This window comes from Raphanus sativus, chromosome 6 (genome assembly GCF_000801105.2).
Source record: "Raphanus sativus cultivar WK10039 chromosome 6, ASM80110v3, whole genome shotgun sequence".
Taxonomy (NCBI): Eukaryota; Viridiplantae; Streptophyta; class Magnoliopsida; order Brassicales; family Brassicaceae; genus Raphanus; species Raphanus sativus.
In genome coordinates, this window is record NC_079516.1 from 5,245,263 (window position 1) to 5,262,485 (window position 17,223).

General features: G+C 40.2%; 4 protein-coding genes and 2 pseudogenes across 5 annotated transcripts; 1 reads left to right on the forward strand and 5 right to left on the reverse strand.

Moving 5' to 3' along the window:
• Positions 1-299: 299 nt before the first annotated feature.
• Positions 300-2,729, reverse strand: LOC108813560 (cytochrome P450 72A15). Its single transcript, XM_018586143.2, is given in 6 exon segments — positions 300-859; positions 947-1,316; positions 1,550-1,797; positions 2,070-2,287; positions 2,377-2,713; positions 2,715-2,729. Coding segments are annotated over 6 exon segments (1,614 nt in total). The 3' UTR covers positions 300-433.
• Positions 2,730-3,419: 690 nt separating this feature from the next.
• LOC108813559 (cytochrome P450 72A15) lies at positions 3,420-5,695 on the reverse strand. The gene is made up of 5 exons (XM_018586142.2): positions 5,257-5,695; positions 4,953-5,170; positions 4,601-4,851; positions 4,039-4,408; positions 3,420-3,965 (listed from the first exon to the last, which is right to left on the reverse strand). Exons 1-5 carry the CDS (start codon positions 5,531-5,533, stop codon positions 3,540-3,542), a joined length of 1,542 nt encoding a protein of 513 aa, XP_018441644.1. The 5' UTR covers positions 5,534-5,695; the 3' UTR covers positions 3,420-3,539.
• Positions 5,696-7,152: 1,457 nt separating this feature from the next.
• On the reverse strand, positions 7,153-9,538 carry LOC108812665 (cytochrome P450 72A13-like; annotated as a pseudogene).
• Positions 9,464-11,957, reverse strand: LOC108812664 (cytochrome P450 72A13). Its single transcript, XM_056988473.1, is given in 7 exon segments — positions 9,464-10,002; positions 10,095-10,130; positions 10,133-10,463; positions 10,551-10,798; positions 10,874-11,091; positions 11,187-11,408; positions 11,792-11,957. Coding segments are annotated over 7 exon segments (1,512 nt in total). The 5' UTR covers positions 11,823-11,957; the 3' UTR covers positions 9,464-9,576.
• Positions 11,958-11,982: 25 nt separating this feature from the next.
• Positions 11,983-12,871, reverse strand: LOC108807628 (60S ribosomal protein L18a-1-like; annotated as a pseudogene).
• Positions 12,872-13,877: 1,006 nt separating this feature from the next.
• Positions 13,878-17,223, forward strand: LOC108813722 (C2 domain-containing protein At1g53590). 2 transcript variants are annotated; one of them, XM_018586355.2, is made up of 10 exons: positions 13,880-14,306; positions 14,400-14,474; positions 14,562-14,705; positions 14,782-14,877; positions 14,966-15,097; positions 15,184-15,336; positions 15,448-15,489; positions 15,576-15,627; positions 15,714-15,806; positions 15,896-17,223. In XM_018586355.2, exons 1-10 carry the CDS (start codon positions 14,190-14,192, stop codon positions 17,104-17,106), a joined length of 2,115 nt encoding a protein of 704 aa, XP_018441857.1. In that variant the 5' UTR covers positions 13,880-14,189; the 3' UTR covers positions 17,107-17,223. The 2 variants fall into 2 exon arrangements, with proteins under 2 accessions (XP_018441858.1, XP_018441857.1); XM_018586356.2 differs by lacking the exon at positions 14,782-14,877 and having other exon boundaries at positions 13,878-14,306.

The window sequence follows — 17,223 nt, forward strand, 5'->3', positions numbered from 1 at the left end:
TAATATATATTACTATTACAGTATTACTCAGAACAATATAAAAATGCAAGATATAAAGTTGATAAAAGAAGACAATAGAGGATGCTGCATCATGTCACTAAAATCAAAATATAATGCATACCATAGTGGTCCTGTGAAAGTGTCAGTAGAAGTTGCATGTGGTTTAGGGCACATCAACAATTGTGTATGTCGTGTACTTGTCCAAAAGGCATATTCTTTTATTTGAAACAGAGAATCCACAAAGTTTTATTATCAAATATGATTAAATATCTGCCGTAACACACAAGGAAACTTAGAGGTTGAAAGGATATAATAGTCAGAGACGCATTCTCGACTTAAAAGCATGGTTTTAGAACATACCATGACTAGTCTTATTTCTCTTACATATAATAAGCTCATATGAAAAACATTACACATGTGTTATGGAATGGAACTATATCTTGTGCATGATAAGATGAGCACCAAACTGTGGGTGAAGGGTGAACACCGTGTAAGGAGCATGGACATAGGAAGGAGAAAGATCAAAAGAGAATATTTGTAGAATCAATGCCATAGCCATCTTTGCCTCCAACATGGCAAAATTTTGGCCTATGCATATCCTTGGCCCCCAAGAAAATGGAATGAAGGAGACTTGACTCTTTGTTGCCTTTGAGATGCCATCTTTGAATCTCTCGGGCTTGAACTCTGCTGCATCGTTACCCCATTGCTGGATGTCGCGTTGGACTAGCATAATAGGTAGAATGATGTTGACGCCACCAGGTAGCGTCACGTCGCCTAGCTTCATCTCTTTGTGAATGGTTCGGGTCATATTGATTACGGGAGGATATAGCCTAAGGACCTCATATAATATCATCGTCATCTGTCAGAAACATTCATCAAAAATCATCATAACACAACCAGAGTACTGAAGTCACCTGAAATTTTTATTTTATTTTGTTTTACTTACAACTTTGAGTTGGTTCAGGCCTTCTGCATTGGGTTCTTTATCACCAAAAACTTGTTTCACTTCTTCTCTTGCACGAGTCTGCCAGTCTTGGTGTTGGCTTAACAGAATCATTGTCCAAACTAGAAGTACTGAAGTTGTTTCTTGCCCGGCAAAGTAGAACAACTTGCACTCCTCTATCACATCTTCAATGCTCATTCCGTTTCCTTTACCTTGTCCTAAATTTGATTCAAGAAGTGTGCCAAGCAAATCTTGGCTTGGTGCTTCCCCAGCTTCTATCGCCCTTAACCTTTTGTTAACGATCCCTCTCAGTATAGCTTGGCTTTCTCTAGCTGCTGCTTTCATCCTTCTATTACCCTTTGTCGGGAGATAACTACATAGCAAAAGAACAGAGATATGAAACAACATGGTTAGTCAAGCTATAACACCGAGAATTAACCAAAAATGGATAAAGTTCATACTTTTCCAGTTTCTATTCTTTTTAAAAAAATGTATTTATTTTATATTTTCATGTAATGTGTTAAAACTGTATTTGAAAAGAACATATGGCTAGTCAGAGATCTAGACGCCTAGTCTTATAACCAAATAAGTTGAGGTTTTTAATACCTATATCCCGGGATGAAAGCTTTACGAAAAACTTGTATGATGAGCTCAGATAGTTCTGCTTGGAGCTCAAATATCCTCTGTCCTTCCTTATAGCTGCTGCCAAAAGCGGTACGAGAGATCACATCTGCAGTCATACTCATAAGCCAAGGCCAGACGTCCACCTCACAGGATGACCCTTTATCCAAGACTATATTGTCCCATTTGCCAACTACCTCGCTGCAGCTTTGGTGGAACGCAGGTACCATATTCTACACACAGAAACACAATGCACAAACTGGATCAGATCCAAAGCAACCAATATGATACATAAACAAGACCGAATCTGAGATTAGAAAGTTATAAATAGTTTTAGATCAATCTTAATAATTTAAAAAATAAAATAATTTGGAGAACATATGTAACTTATGTATAATAACTCTTTATATTTTGGGTGGTAAAGCCGAATGTTTCATTAGTGTGTGTCTAGAACCAGCCATGCACGCTAATCTGATTAGGGACTATAGAAAAATGAAAGCAAAACCTTGATCTTCTCAAGGTGGAAAGCAGGGTTGATGATTCTTCGGTGTTTAGCCCATTTATCACCGTCATAACTAAAGAGTCCACTGGCTACAAGTCTGCTCAAGGGGAATGTATTTGGCTTCTGGAAATCATAAATCTTGTTCAACACTTCCTTGATTTGCTCGGGGTCCGTAATGGTGATGCTTGGTATAGGTCCACGCCATGTAAAGAAAGTCCTTCCTGTTTCCAACCACATATAGATAAAAGAGAATTAAAACCTTTGGTTCTTTAATATGTTCTTAATATGAGATAGGAATCAAGAAACATACCGTAAGTCTTGAGCATGTGAAAGGGGAAGGGCGAGACACGTGGGACGATATCATCCGTTAGTTTGATGGGTTTGGACCTTGCCTCCACTGACATGCTATATTCCCTTTTCACATCTCCGACAAGTAGCGTGTAAGGAGTTCCGACAAGACCTTGTCTTCTCAGGTAACTCTCAAGCATCTTTGGTTTAAACCAAACCCACTTTAGAGTTCTCCATATCCACCACAATACAGCAGCTATAGCTACTGAAACTGTTACTGACGCAGCTGATGCTTCCATTTTCGTTCTTAGAAATGAGAGTGAAAGAGAGAGATGGATAGTCTGATGGCCATTCTTGGAACCTATATATATGCATGAGTGTGGTGATGACCTCACCACTGATGTCATATATATATTTTATGTTTTGCAACAAGAAGCAAATTTGGATTTGTGTGAACATTGGCTATAACTTGCGTAAGAGGGAAAAGGCATGACCATCAAGTTGACGGTGTCAACCTTTTGACATTTCTTTGTCACTACACCTCTTCAAGAAAAACATTAGTCAAACGTTTCCAAAGGTTGGTTTTAACTTTTAACTTTATAAAAATATTGTCTTGGTGAATACGTAATTTTCTTGGTCTTTCTTTTTGTTTTAAATATGTTTGTGATTTATTCAAAATTGTATTGCCACATGTGGTATGATATATGTTCACAAGGTCTAGAGTTTTTTTTATTATTAATCCAAAATATTCCAGATTCATGAAAAGACTCAGACTAATTCTCAAAGAGAAGTACAACCTACAGATAGATTTTTTCTCCGGATATTCAAATATGCCCTAAATCATGAATTCATATCTGTGTAAGGTAACCATGATAATTGTGATTTAGTTTCGCACAATAGATATGTCGAACTTGAAACGTATTACCAGTTCCGCTTCTTTACCACCTGACCGCAATCGCCCAGTACACAAGGTCAAGAGTTTGAATTTTCGATTTCACATTATGATGATTTAAAAATTTGTTCAGAGTGATATAAGCTTTGATAAGTTATAGACAGTTCTAAACGGGTTACAAAACCAGAGAAGCATCTTGATTTAAGAGCATGGTTTTATAATATTAGGATCTGGGTATACATAACTCATTTGAAAACATCACACATGCATGGGTTATATATGGAAGTATGGAACTATAGCTTGTGCAGGATAAGATGAGCACCAAACTGTGGGTGAATAGTCATGACTGTGTAAGGAGCATGAACATAGGAAGGAGATAACTCAAAGGAGAATCTCCGTAGAATTAATGCCATTGCCATTTTAGCCTCCAACAAGGCAAAACTCTGGCCAATGCAGATCCTTGGTCCCCACGCAAAGGGAAAGTAGGAGACTTGGTTCTTTGTCGCCTTTGAGAGACCGTCTTTGAACCTCTCTGGCTTGAACTCCCCTGCATCTTGGCCCCATAGCTCGGCATCGCGTTGGACTAGCAGAATAGGTAGACTGATCTGAACGCCGGCTGGTAATGTCAGATCTCCTACCTTCATCTCTTTGTGAATGGCTCGTGTCAGCTGAGCTACTGGAGGATAGAGCCTAAGGACCTCATTAAATATCATCGCCATCTGCCAAGGGATCAAATCATTTCATCAAAATACAACCAGATATGGTTGCTGATTTGTTTTTTTAAGTACTTACAACTTTAAGCTGATTAAGGCCTTCTGCATCTGGCTCTTTATCGCCAAGAACTTGCTTCACTTCTTCTCTTGCACGAGCCTGCCAGTCTTGGTGTTGGCTTAACATAACCATTGTCCAGACAAGAAGTACCGAAGTTGTCTCTTGTCCAGCGAAATAAAACAGCTTACACTCCTCTATCACATCCTCAGCGCTCATTCCATTTCCTTCAGCTTGCCCTAAATTTGATTCAAGAAGTATACCTAACAAGTCATCGCTTGGCGCTTCACCAGCTTCTCTCGCAAGTAACCTCTTGTTAACAATCCCTCTCAGTGTAACTTGGATTTCTCTAGCTGCTGCTTTCATCCTTCTATTACCCTTCGTTGGAAGATAACTACACAAACAACAGGCTCCAAGATTATGACAACACGGATCATGTCTATATCCTTGTAATAAAACCAGACTAGTTCAGGTTTGGTATTAAGGTCTATGTGTCCGCCTATTCGGCAAAATCAAACCTAAACGAAATTATTTTCTCAGAACAGTCCAGGCACTTTAAAACAGGTTTAGACTTTTTGAAATTTACCAATAACCAGGGATGAAAGCTTTCCGAAAAGCTTGTATGATGAGCTCAGATAGTTCTGCTTGGAGCTCAAATATCCTCTGTCCTTCTTTATAGCTGCTGCCAAAAGCTGTACGAGAGATCACATCTGCAGTCATACTCACAAGCCAAGGCCAAACATCCACCTCACAAGACGACTCTTCTTTGTCCAAGACCAACTTGTCCCATTTGCCAACAACCTCGCTACAGCTCTGGTGGAACGCAGGTACCATATTCTATACATAGAAACATAAGTGTCACAAAACTGTTTCAGCCATATTAAAAGAAGTCAAATAACAAAACCAACCTTGATCTAAAAAAACAAAAAAAAAAAAACCTTGATCTTCTCAAGGTGGAAAGCAGGGTTGATGATTCTTCTATGTTTAGCCCATTTATCACCATCATAGCTAGCGAGTCCAGTGGCTATGTATCTGACAAAAGGTAACGTATGTGGCTTTGGGAAATCATATACTTTGTTGAACACTTCCTTGATTTGCTCAGGATCCATTATGGTTATGGTTGGTATAGGTCCAACCCATGTATAGTAAGTTCTTCCTGTTCCAACCACATATAGAGATACAACCTTTGTGTAGACAAGAGAGGAATCAAGAGCTGTATATTGGCTAACACAGGAAACATACCAAGAGTCTTGAGCATGTGGAAAGGATAAGGCACGACACGTGGTGTGATATCATCCGTTAGTTTGATGGTTTTGGATCTTGCCTCCGTCAGCATGGTGGAGTTCCTCTTCATATCTCCTATGAGAGGTGTGTAAGGAGTTCCCGCAAGACCTTGTTTTCTCAGGTAGCTCTCAAGCATCTTTGGTTTAAACCAAACCCAGTTCAAGGTTCTCCATACCCACCAAGACACAACAGATATAGCAATTGAAACTGTCACCAATGCCACTGATATCTCCATTTACTCTCCCAAAAGAAAAGAGTGGAACAGAGAGATGGATAACTTGCTAACTTCTTTTTAAAGATTTTGAGAATTTTGGAGAAGATATTGGTGTGGTGATGTCTTTAAGAACTTTATTTTTGGTGTTAAATCTAGGCCAAGTATTCTGTAGTGTTTGGGTTTGACCAATGATCTCTTGCTTTAGTTGGAGTCTCATAGTCACATACTCACATGTCACTAAGTCGCAAGAAGCATTCAGTTTTTGATTTGTGTGGAAGGTGACAAAAAGAGGAAGATATGTATTTTGTCATAACTTGAGTGTGGCATGCATGATGGCGACGTCCTCGACTTTTTGACGTTTCTTTGTAATACCATTCGATGTGATTTACTCTTCTTTTTTTATCTTCTTTTTTTGACAGTAATGTATAGGAGTGGTCTATGTAGTAGGAAGACCCTTGAGAGACTTCACCTCTTTTCCAAAGAGAGTGTTCCATTCAAAAATGTTGTTCTACACTTCATAAACTTGATGATGGAAACATAACATCAACTGATAGCTTTGAGCAGCAAAGTTACAAATATTCAAGTAACGTTTCCTTATTCTTATTCTACAAGAAGTAAATAATATACAAGTACCATCTTTGCATCCATAAAACATTTTGTTCTTGATGACATCACCAATACAGAAAAATAATCAGAGCTTGTGGAGGGTGAGATGGGCTCCGAATTGAGGACGAGTGGTCATGACTATCTGAGGCGAGTGAACATAAGGAGAGAGCTCAAAGGAGAATGAAAGTCCCAGTGATCTATAACTGCAGTCTTGCTGTGCATCTGTGAGAGGACAAGCTGAGAGGTATGGTTTAGTTCTCTCATAACTCTCAGCATTCAAAGGTTTAGTTTGTGACATGACAAGACAGGACAAAAAGACAATGCTAAACTCAATCCAGGGATGTAAGGCTTCCCAAGCTCTTGTGCGATGAGCCCAGATAATTCACCTTGAAGCTCAAATATCCTCTGTCCTTGTTTATAGCTGCTTCCAAAAGCAGCATGCGAGATCACATCTGCAGTCATATTCACAAGCCAAGGCCAAACATCCACCTCACAAGGCGATTCGTTATCCGTTAATAGCTTCTCCCATTGGTACACAACCTCGCTAGAATAGAACACAGGGACCATGTTCTGTCCAACCAATAAGCAGAAGTTGGCAAGAGGGATCACACACACACATACAGTAAAACATGATTCAGACACTCCTGTTAGAGGGACAAAAGACAATGCTAACCTCAATTCAGTTAGAGGTTTTCTATCTAAGTGCAGACTGTTTTTTTTAATCAACAAATCTTCTAAAGGGATTCACTTACTGCTCTAAGGTCTTTTGCGAAGTCTAGTGTGGCTGATGAAGTGACGTTTAAAGCAGCCTTTATGTATGAATTATGAAATGGCGTGTAAAGGTTTCCACTGAATCTTACCTAATGCACTTTTCTTATCTAATTGCAGTTTTTTAATCATCAAAAGAGATCTCCACTAAGCATTTTTGATGATTAAATAAGAGATCCACTAATCATAAACTCATTTGCAGGTGATGGGGATTTCATCTACAGAACATCAGGTTTGAGTTATGAGAGCTAAAACGGATGAGGCACTGATGAGGAAACTATAAACGCAGTTTGAATTGCAAATCATACACTTTATTGAAAAAAAAAAACAAAACACTTTACATGATGACATCATCATGGAAATACAAAAAAAAAACAAATCATAGCTTGTGGAGGATGAGATGGGCTCCAAACTGAGGACGAGTGGTCATGACCATCTGAGGGGCATGAACATAAGAAGGAGAGAGCTCAAAGGAGAACTTTTTGTAGAATCAATGACATTGCCATCTTTGCCTCCAACAGAGAAAAGTTCTGACCAATGCAGATCCTCACTCCGCACCCAAATGGTAAGTAACAGACCTGATTCTTTGTTGCTTTTGAGATCCCTTCTTTGAAACGCTCCGGCTTAAACTCCCCTGCATCCTCCCCCCAAAGCTCGGTGTCACGGTGAACAACAGCGGTTGGTATATAAACTCTGACACCAGCTGGAAGTGTAAGCTCTCCCAGCTTCACTTCTTTGTTGACAGATCTTCTAAGCTCAGCCACTGGAGGGTATAGCCTTAAAACCTCATTGAAGATCATACTCATCTGTTGATAATGAAAACTTCAAGTGAATCTTGTAACTATAAGTCTATAAGTTCAATTAAATGGTGACAGTTTTACTTACCACTTTGAGGTTGTTAAGAGAATCTATATCAGGTTTAGTATTATGATCACCGAGTACCTGCCTCACTTCCTCTCGCGCCCGAGCTTGCTAGTCTTGGTGATGGCTTAGTAGAATCATTGTCCAGACCAACAGTACTGAAGTTGTCTCTTGTCCAGCGAAAGAAAACAGCTTGCACTCTCTCAAAACTTCTTTTACGCTCAAACCATTTCCTCCAGACTCCTCTGAACCTGATGCAAGCAGTATCCCCAACAAATCATTGCTTTCTGCTTCTCCAGCTTCCCCCCTCTTGCTCACCATACCTCTCAGTATTGTGTCTATCTCTTTGTCTATTGCTTTTATCCTCCTACCGTTCCTTGTTGGGAAAAACCTAACACCAAAACAACAAAGTCCTCTCATAACTTCCACAGTAGTTTAGTTTGTGACATGACAGGTTAAAGACAAATCTAGTTGGGTGCTAACTTCAATCCATGGATGTAAGGTTTCTTAAACTCTTGTGCTATGAGCTGAGATAGCTCCCCTTGGAGCTCAAATATCCTCTGTCCGTCTTTCTAGCTGTTTCCAAAAGCAGCATGCGAGATCACATCCGCAGTCATATTCACAAGCCAAGGCCAAACATCCACCTCACACTGTGATTCTTTATCCATAAACAAACTCTCCCATTTGCACAGAAACTCGCTGCAACAATGGTCGAACGCAGGGACCATGTTCTATAAAACAAGAAATAGCATGTCCTAAGAGGAATCACACACACACATATACACTCAAGATAAGAGATAAAAAATAGAAACCTTGATGTTCTCGAGGTGAAAAGCAGGGTTGATGATCCTCCTGTGTCTCGCCCACTTATCTCCTTTATAGCTTGCTAGCCCGCCTACTAACAATCTGATCAAAGGGAATGAAGCATTCTTCTCAAAATCGTTAAATTTACTAAAAACTTCCTTTATATGCTCTGGATTCGTTATCATGATCGTTGGAACTGGTCCAATCCATATGAAGAAAGTCCTTCCTGTTTCCACCAAACATAATCAAGTTCAAACTCTAGTTCTAAGAGGAAATACAATGGAGAGTACCGTGAGAGTTGAACATCTTCAAGGCAAGAGGAAGGAGACGTGGGGTGATGTCATCCGTTACAGAGATGGGTTTTGATCTTGCCTCCATCAACATTTTAACATTCTTCTTGATATCTCCAACGAGAGGCGTGTAAGGGGTTCCTGGGAGACCCAGTCTTCTCAGGTAACTCTCTAGCTTCTTTGGTTTTACCCACACCCAGTTCACAACACTTGTCAACACAACTGCTAAAACCACCGTTAAAGCTGCTGCTACTGAAAAAGACATATCTACTTCTGTCACTCACTCTGGTTCTGCTAGTTGAGACACTTTTCTACTACTGAGAGTTCAGCTGTACAATGTACAGTTCAAATCCTCAGGCCTTTTGCGAAGATAAGAGTAGTTAGTTAGATGACACGTGTAAAGCAGATTTTATATGAATTATTGGAAAGTGGTGTAATTATTTTCCACCTATATATATATATATGCCTATGATACATTATCCCGACCAAACCCAGTTCATAAACTATCCGAGCACTCCGTAACTCTGGTTCTTCTACGATAGAAAAAGAACAAAACTTACTCTGAAGACAACCACTTCAAACGGAGTTCAAGCTCCAACGAAATCAGCCACAAGGAGACAAGAGAGCTAAAACGGAGGAGGCGCTGATGAGGAAACAATAAACGCAGTTTTTACATGCAAATCACACACAGTTGATGATATACCACCATGGAAATACAAAAAGAAAGAAAAAAAATCAGAGCTTGTGGAGGATGAGATGGGCTCCAAACTGAGGACGAGTGGTCATGACTATCTGAGGCGCATGAACATAAGAAGGAGAGAGCTCAAAGGAGAATCTCTGGAGAATCAAAGCCATTGCCATCTTGGCCTCAAACAGAGAGAAGTTCTGACCAATGCAGATCCTCAGTCCCCACCCAAAGGGGAAGTAACAGACCTGGTTCTTTGTTGCTTTTGAGATCCCTTCTTTGAAACGCTCCGGCTTAAACTCCCCTGCATCTTCCCCCCATAGCTTGGTGTCGCGATGAACAAGAGCAGTTGGTATGTAAACTCTAACACCAGCTGGAAGTGTAAGCTCTCCTAGCTTCACTTCTTTGTTGACTTCTCTTCTAAGCTCAGCCACCGGAGGGTATAGCCTCAAAACCTCACTGAAGATCATACTCATCTGTTGACAATGAAAACTCAAGTATTCAATCTTGTAAACTATATATGTCTTGAAGTCTTTTTGTGCAAGTAAATGGTGAAAGTTTTACTTACCACTTTGAGGTTGCTAAGAGAATCTATATCAGGTTTGTATCATTATCATCACCGAGTATATGCCTCACTTCCTCTCTCGCCCGTTCTTGCCAGTCTTGGTGATGGCTTAACAGAATCATTGTCCACACCAACAGCACTGCAGTTGTCTCTTGTCCTGCGAAATAAAACATCTTGCACTCTCTCAAAACTTCTTCTACGCTCATTCCATTTCCTCCAGATTCCTCTGAACTCGATGCAAGCAGTATCCCCAACAAATCATTATGTTCTGCTTCTCCAGCTTCCCTCCTCTTCCTCACCATACCTCTCAGTATTGTGTCTATCTCTTTGTCTATTTCTTTTATCTTCCTATTGTTCTTTGTTGGGTAAAACCTAACACCAAACAAACAACAACTTCTTTCACAACTCTCACAGTCTTCAAGTTTGTTTGACACAAGAAGTGTGTGTGCTTTCACTAACCTTAGTCCAGGGATGTAAGGTTTCTTAAGCTCTTCCGCAATGAGCTGAGATAATTCCCCTTGGAGCTCAAATATCCTCTGTCCTTGTCTATAGCTGCTTCCAAAAGCAGCGTGCGAGATCCCATCCGCAGTCAGATTCACAAGCCAAGGCCAAACATCCACCTCACAAGAAGACTCTTTATCCGTGAACAGTTTCTCCCATTGGCACACAACCTCGCTGGAACAATGGTGGAACGCAGGGACCATGTTCTGTCCAACCAATAAGCATCAGGTGGTTAGAGAGAGAGATCACACACACACAAACTTGGTTAGAGAGACAAAAACCTTGATCTTCTCAAGGTGAAAAGCAGGGTTGATGATCCTCTTGTGTCTCGCCCACTTATCTCCCTTAGAGCTAGCGAGCCCGCCTAGTAACAATCTGATCAAAGGGAAAGAAGTAGCTTTCTCAAAGCCGTGTACGTTACCAAAAGCCTCCTTGATATGCTCTGGATTCGTTATCATGATCACTGGATCTGGTCCATTCCATGTGAAGAACGTCCTTCCTGTTTCCACCAAACATTACTCAATCAAGTCGAAACAAAAGGGGGTACTATCTAAAACAGAGGAGTCAGTCCACCTCTAGAGAGAGAGACAGTACCGTGAGAGTTGAACATCTTCAAGGTGAGAGGAAGGAGACGTGGGGTGATATCATCCGTTAGAGTGATGGGTTTTGATCTTGCCTCTATCAACATTTTAACATTCCTCTTAGTATCTCCGATGAGAGGAGTGTAAGGGGTTCCAGGGAGACCTTGTCTTCTCAGGTAACTCTCTAGCTTCTTTGGTCTTAGCCACACCCAGTTCACAACCCTCATCAACACAACTGCTAAAACCACAATTATAGCACCTGCAATTATTGGTAAAGACATCCTATTCTTCTCTCACTCACTCTTGGTACTGCAAGTTTGAGACCTTTTTCTATTACTCAAGGTGGTTATATCATCTAATTATAGAAGAGTCTTATCTTAATCAATAATGGGATTCACCAACAGTTCTTCCCACGTGTTTTGGGAAGAGTAGTGTGGTTGGTTAATTACGTGTAAAGCAGATTATATGTATGATTTTGTGTATAAATTACGAAAATGGCGTGTACTAGTTTCCACGTGAATCTTACCTTTATTGCAGTTTAGTTTTTTAATTCTGTAAAAGAGAAGCGCTAAGCATTTGATAATTATAAAGAGAACCACTAATCATAATGAACTCAACTCTTTTGCAGGTGAAAGTGATGGGATTGCATCTACATAACAGCAGATTTTGAGATACAGTAAACACTTCCCTCTTAACACTATTTTCGAAGCAGCAAAACTGATGAAAATTGCCAGTCAATCTGAATATTCGTATCAAATATAGATAACTTAAAAAAAAAGAATTCAAGAGACAGACAGGGAAACAAGAACCTTAAGTCTGATCTGGTTGAAAAGGCTGAGGAGGAATCATGCAAAGATTAGTTTTACATAAAAGATTGGGCTTTTGACGCCTTGTATGTAGTCTTGAGCTTCCTGGTTAGTGGCCTGACCTTCCTGAATACAAGAGGGAACTTGATCTTGGAGTTGTGAAACTGCTTGGTGCTCTCTCTCTTGGAGAGACTTGCAGAGACAGTGGCGGTCTTGATGATCTGAATGCAAGGGAACCTCACTCTATGACGAGAAGCCATCTCAGTGTACATCGGCTCCACTGCACCATTGAGTGTGGTGTTCACGGAACTCCTTGTACATGTTGTGGTACCCAGTTCCGCTCTGGTAAAGCAGCCAGATACCATAGTTGTAGATCTTCGTGGGGGTTGATTCTTCTCAACAATCTACAAGAGTAGAGAACGACACAATCACATACAAAGCACCCAAACATCCAGAATCACAAAGACTGAACTCTGAAATGTAATTGTAAACCTCACTGATAGCAAGCATCTGCCGTTGGTACAATCATCATTGCGTCACTCACCAATCACCATTCACCAAAACTTGGACTTGGCGAGGACTTCATTAGTAGCCCATAGCTTCTTCCTGTAATTAAAACTTAGGCTGAACATCTTTCTCTGTTGTGAGTGCTCTCCCAACCACTTGATACTGATGAGAAACTGCTCAAAGAAACAAACTTTGCATTAGAAGCAATCAATTATACAACAAAAAAGATAACATCTTTAACAAACCCCCTAAAACAGAGCATTGCACATTCAAACTCATCCTAGAGATTCCAACCTATCTATGCATACGACACATTCTCCCGACCGAACCCATGTTCCTTCCTATATGATAGAAAGAACCAAACTTTACCCGGAAAGGCGACCATTTTCAACGGAGAGATGAAGCTCCAACAAGATCAGGAGACAGAGAACTTGCCGAGGCACGCTGATGAAGAAAACTATAAAAGAGACAAATCCTAGGCCCGTTTCTATGGGTTTTTCATTTTCCTAATGGGCCTTCAATCATTACTTTTTTGATCAAACTTGTAATCTATATCCAGAGACATCACTAGGGCTGGCCAAAAAATCTGAATTCGAAAAACCAAACCGAATCGGATTCAAAAAAGTAGCACCGAATCCGAACCGAAATCGATTAAATATCCGAACGGGTTCAAAATTTCGGTATTTAAAGAACCGAAACCAAATCCGATCCGAACCGAAATATTTTGGGTACCCGATTGTATCCGAAATAAATTTATATATTTAAATATATACATTATTTTATATATAATGTATATTAAAAATATTGAAAATATATAAGATACCTTTAAGTTTTCCAAAATACTCGGAAAATATATGCAAATAGTCAAAAGTAAATGTTTAAAATAGCTAAAGTATACTGAAAACACCAAAATAATTAAATATCTATTGATTATTTATTCAAATATTCAAAGAAACCAATTTATATGTTAAATTAAGGTATTTGACATATATGTTATGAAAATTTATATGTAATATATTATCTTTCTTATAGATTTTGAAAATTTAAAGTATATAATGAATTTTGAAAATTTAAAAACATTTTAAATGGGTTATCCGAACCCGACCCGAACCCGCAAAAATCCGAACCGAACCCGAACCGAAATTTAGAAATATCCGAATGGGGCTGAAATCTTTGATCCCAAAACCCCGAAACCCGAATGGACTGAACTGAAACCCGAATGGGTACCCGAAGGCCCAGCCCTAGACATCGCTGTCAACAGAAACAGGCCCTACTAGTATATCCTCTCACACGTGTCTGACACGCTCCGCACTTATTCAGGCGTTTGACGCGTTTCTCTTTTCTCTCAGAACATGTTTTTTTCCCCCACAAGTCTCTCTCTCCTTCCGTATAACCGAAAACGAAACGACTGCGTTTCACGCTGATCGAAAGAAAACAGAGAAAGTCGCCATTATATTATAGTAATAATAGATACGACGTTTGTCTCTGTGTCTCTCTGTTTCCAGTAATTAATCAACCACCAGAAAAAACATAAAAAAGACGCACTGTTATCGAACCAAAGCACTCATCGTGATGATGATGTTCGTGTCGATGTGGATGGGTTTGGTTTCGTGAGATTAGAAGAAATTGAATGATCCTCTGTTTTTAACAAGAAAAAAGCAGTAACCTTTGGAGTCTCTCTCTTGAAACTCAAAACAAACAAAATGGAGTGTTCGGTGTTCCATCATGTGGTGATCGTGTTGATGTTACTTTGGCTTCTCTCTTACTTGAACCGATCACACGCCCTTTTCTATTTCCTCTCTCTCGTTTATCTCTACCTCGTATATTCCTTTCTCTCTCTCTTCCTCTGTTTCTGACGTTGACTTTATGTATTCCTTCATTAAAGATTTGATCTTGATGGGGGTTTCTTGTAGGTTCATGAACGGTATGTGATGAGATTGAGGAAGAAGTTTCAGTTCGAAGAGAGGAAGCAAGCTAACCAGAAACGTGTAATAATTCTTTAAAAACTTTCTCAATTTTGTATTTTTTTTTTAAAGGTGTTGACTTTAAAGCTTTTCTTTTTTTCTCTCTCTTAGGTTCTATCTGATTCTGAATCGGTGCGGTGGTTGAATCACGCTGTGGAGAAGATATGGCCTATTTGTATGGAACAGATTGCCTCTCAGAAGATCCTGCGTCCCATCATACCTTGGTTCTTGGACAAGTATAGACCTTGGACCGCGGTAAAAAAAACTTCTCTTTCTTAATATATACTTCTTTTTTGAGTCGTAGTTATGAATGATGATGGTTTGTGTGTAGAAAGAAGCTTTGATACAACATCTTTATTTGGGAAGAAACCCGCCTTTGTTGACTGATATAAGGGTCCTTCGCCAATCTACCGGTGATGATCACTTGGTATATTATAGCTTCAATCTACTATGGTGGCTTGATATCTATATAGAGGAAGTAGGACTTATGCTGAAGTGTGTATGTATATATGCAGGTGCTGGAACTTGGAATGAACTTCCTTACTGCTGATGATATGAGCGCAATATTGGCTGTGAAGTTGAGGAAAAGACTTGGGTTTGGGATGTGGACAAAGTTACATCTGACAGGAATGCATGTTGAAGGCAAGGTAATGTGTTTTTCTGTAGTTATGCTTAAACTGCTCTCTTAAATGAAGTACATTCCTTCATTCTGGATACTTTTACACTCTTGAAGGTGTTGATTGGTGTGAAGTTCCTTCGTCGATGGCCGTTCCTGGGGCGTTTACGCGTCTGTTTTGCTGAGCCGCCTTATTTCCAGATGAATGTGAAACCAATCTTCACTCATGGAGTTGATGTTGCTGTGGTTCCAGGGATTGCAGGATGGCTAGTAAGTACTAACCGCCTGTTAAGCTTATTGTAAACTTACATGTAGTGTAGAAAGTCTCATCCTTCTACTCTTTTGAGTTTGTACTACTTCTAACACTCCCACCATTATTAGGACAAACTCTTGTCTATTGCATTTGAGCAGACTCTTGTTGAGGTAAGGTTTCCCTCATATAGCTAAAGCAAACACTGTCATTGTTACAATGAGGTCAGAGCTAAATGAAGCTTGTGTGTAACTTGCAGCCAAATATGCTTGTAGTTGATATGGAGAAATTCGTTAGCCCACAATCAGGAGGTAACCTATTTACTTGAGCGTCTCTCAGCTTCTTATTTAATCAGTCTATATGATTACATTTTTTGTGTCTTGTGTTTTGCTTCCAGAGAATTGGTTCTTTGTTGATGAGAAAGAACCAGTTGCACACGCTCTTGTCGAAGTCGTTGAAGCATCTGATGTTAAACCATCAGATCTAAATGGTTAGAACTCACACTGAGCTAGTTTAAGTTTTCTTCCACTTTAGTAAGTTTGATCTTAAGAACTGCTCGGATTTTTGGATGCTTCTCAGGTTTATCTGATCCTTATGTGAAAGGGCAGCTCGGCGCATACAGATTCAAAACCAAGATACTAAAGAAAACGCTCTCTCCCAAATGGCAGGAAGAGTTCAAGATCCCAATCTTGACATGGGACTCTCCCAACATACTCAACATCGAAGTACAAGACAAAGACCGGTTCAGCGACGACAGCCTAGGCGACTGTTCGGTGAACATTGCAGAGTTCAGAGGCGGGCAGAGAAACGATATGTGGTTGCCTCTTCAGAACATCAAGATGGGGAGGCTTCACCTCGCTATTACAGTAACGGAGGAGGACGAAGGGAAGGTAGATGATGACCCGTTTGAAGGAGCAACGATAAGTAAAGAAGACATGTGGGCTTCTTTTGCTTCTGACGATGCAAACAGAGGCTCCTTCTCTTCGGTGGTGTCTGATAAGTCTCCGAGGGTTAGGGATAATCTTGAACCGATCAACATTGAAGGACAAGAAGAGACTGGGATATGGGTGCATCAGCCAGGGACTGAAGTCTCGCAGATATGGGAGCCAAGGAAAGGCAAGAGTCGATGCGTTGATAACAACATACGTGGAGTTACTCATGAGGCTTCTACTGGTAGTAACGAGAGCAGCAGCCCTGATGAGAACCAGGAAGGGAAGAAGACAGTGAAGTCTGTTGGAGGACTGAAGAAAGTTGGTTTAGTGTTTCATAAGAAGAAGGAAGAGTCAGGGAGCTTGGAGAAGGATGTTAGGTCTCCTAGGATCAACTTGAAGGCGTTAAACCGGAAGGATGCTGGGGGTAAGTACATAGTTGAAGACCGTTTGTCAGGGCCTTTGTCAGGGCCTTTGATAGGTAGAAGTCCAAAGGGTGAGAGCTTTGGCTCTGAAGACGCTCAGAACAAGGGACACATGAAGGATGTTGCAAAGAGCATTCTGAAACACGCGGAGAAGCATTTAAAGAATGCGTTTTCGCGTAAAGGGTCGAGAAAGTCGAGAGATGATGAGTGCTCAACGGTTCCTGAGTCTGAGTCTGTGTTGGGTTCAGAATGTAAATGTGAATATTCTGATGATGATACTGCTGCGGTTAGCAGTGTGCAGGGGACACCGAGAAAAGCAAAACCTGAAGGTAAAGCTGTCAAGGCAGGAGAAGATGGTCATGTGAATACATCAGCAAATATTGATGCTTCTGCTGGAGCTGAGAAAGTCTCCACGCCAAGAAAAGTCCAAGGATAGAAAAGAAACATTTAGGTTAATAAAAGGCTTGTTAATTTGAGTAGTTTTAAATTTTACACCAAAGGAATATTGTACAGCTTTTGAGTTTTTTTGAGTCTATGTGTTTAGTTTACAGCT

Excerpts from the sequence above, each read along its gene's own strand:
- LOC108813559 (XM_018586142.2), bottom strand. The coding sequence starts at position 5,533 with ATGGAGATATCAGTGGCATTGGTGACAGTTTCAATTGCTATATCTGTT. Across the intron at positions 4,409-4,600 it reads GCTTTCATCCCTGGTTATTG|TTATCTTCCAACGAAGGGTA; the intron begins GTAAATTTCAAA and ends TTGTTTGTGTAG. Across the intron at positions 3,966-4,038 it reads GCCTTAATCAGCTTAAAGTT|ATGGCGATGATATTTAATGA; the intron begins GTAAGTACTTAA and ends ATCCCTTGGCAG.
- LOC108813722 (XM_018586355.2), top strand. The coding sequence starts at position 14,190 with ATGGAGTGTTCGGTGTTCCATCATGTGGTGATCGTGTTGATGTTACTT. Across the intron at positions 15,490-15,575 it reads TTGAGCAGACTCTTGTTGAG|CCAAATATGCTTGTAGTTGA; the intron begins GTAAGGTTTCCC and ends TGTAACTTGCAG. Across the intron at positions 15,807-15,895 it reads TAAACCATCAGATCTAAATG|GTTTATCTGATCCTTATGTG; the intron begins GTTAGAACTCAC and ends GATGCTTCTCAG.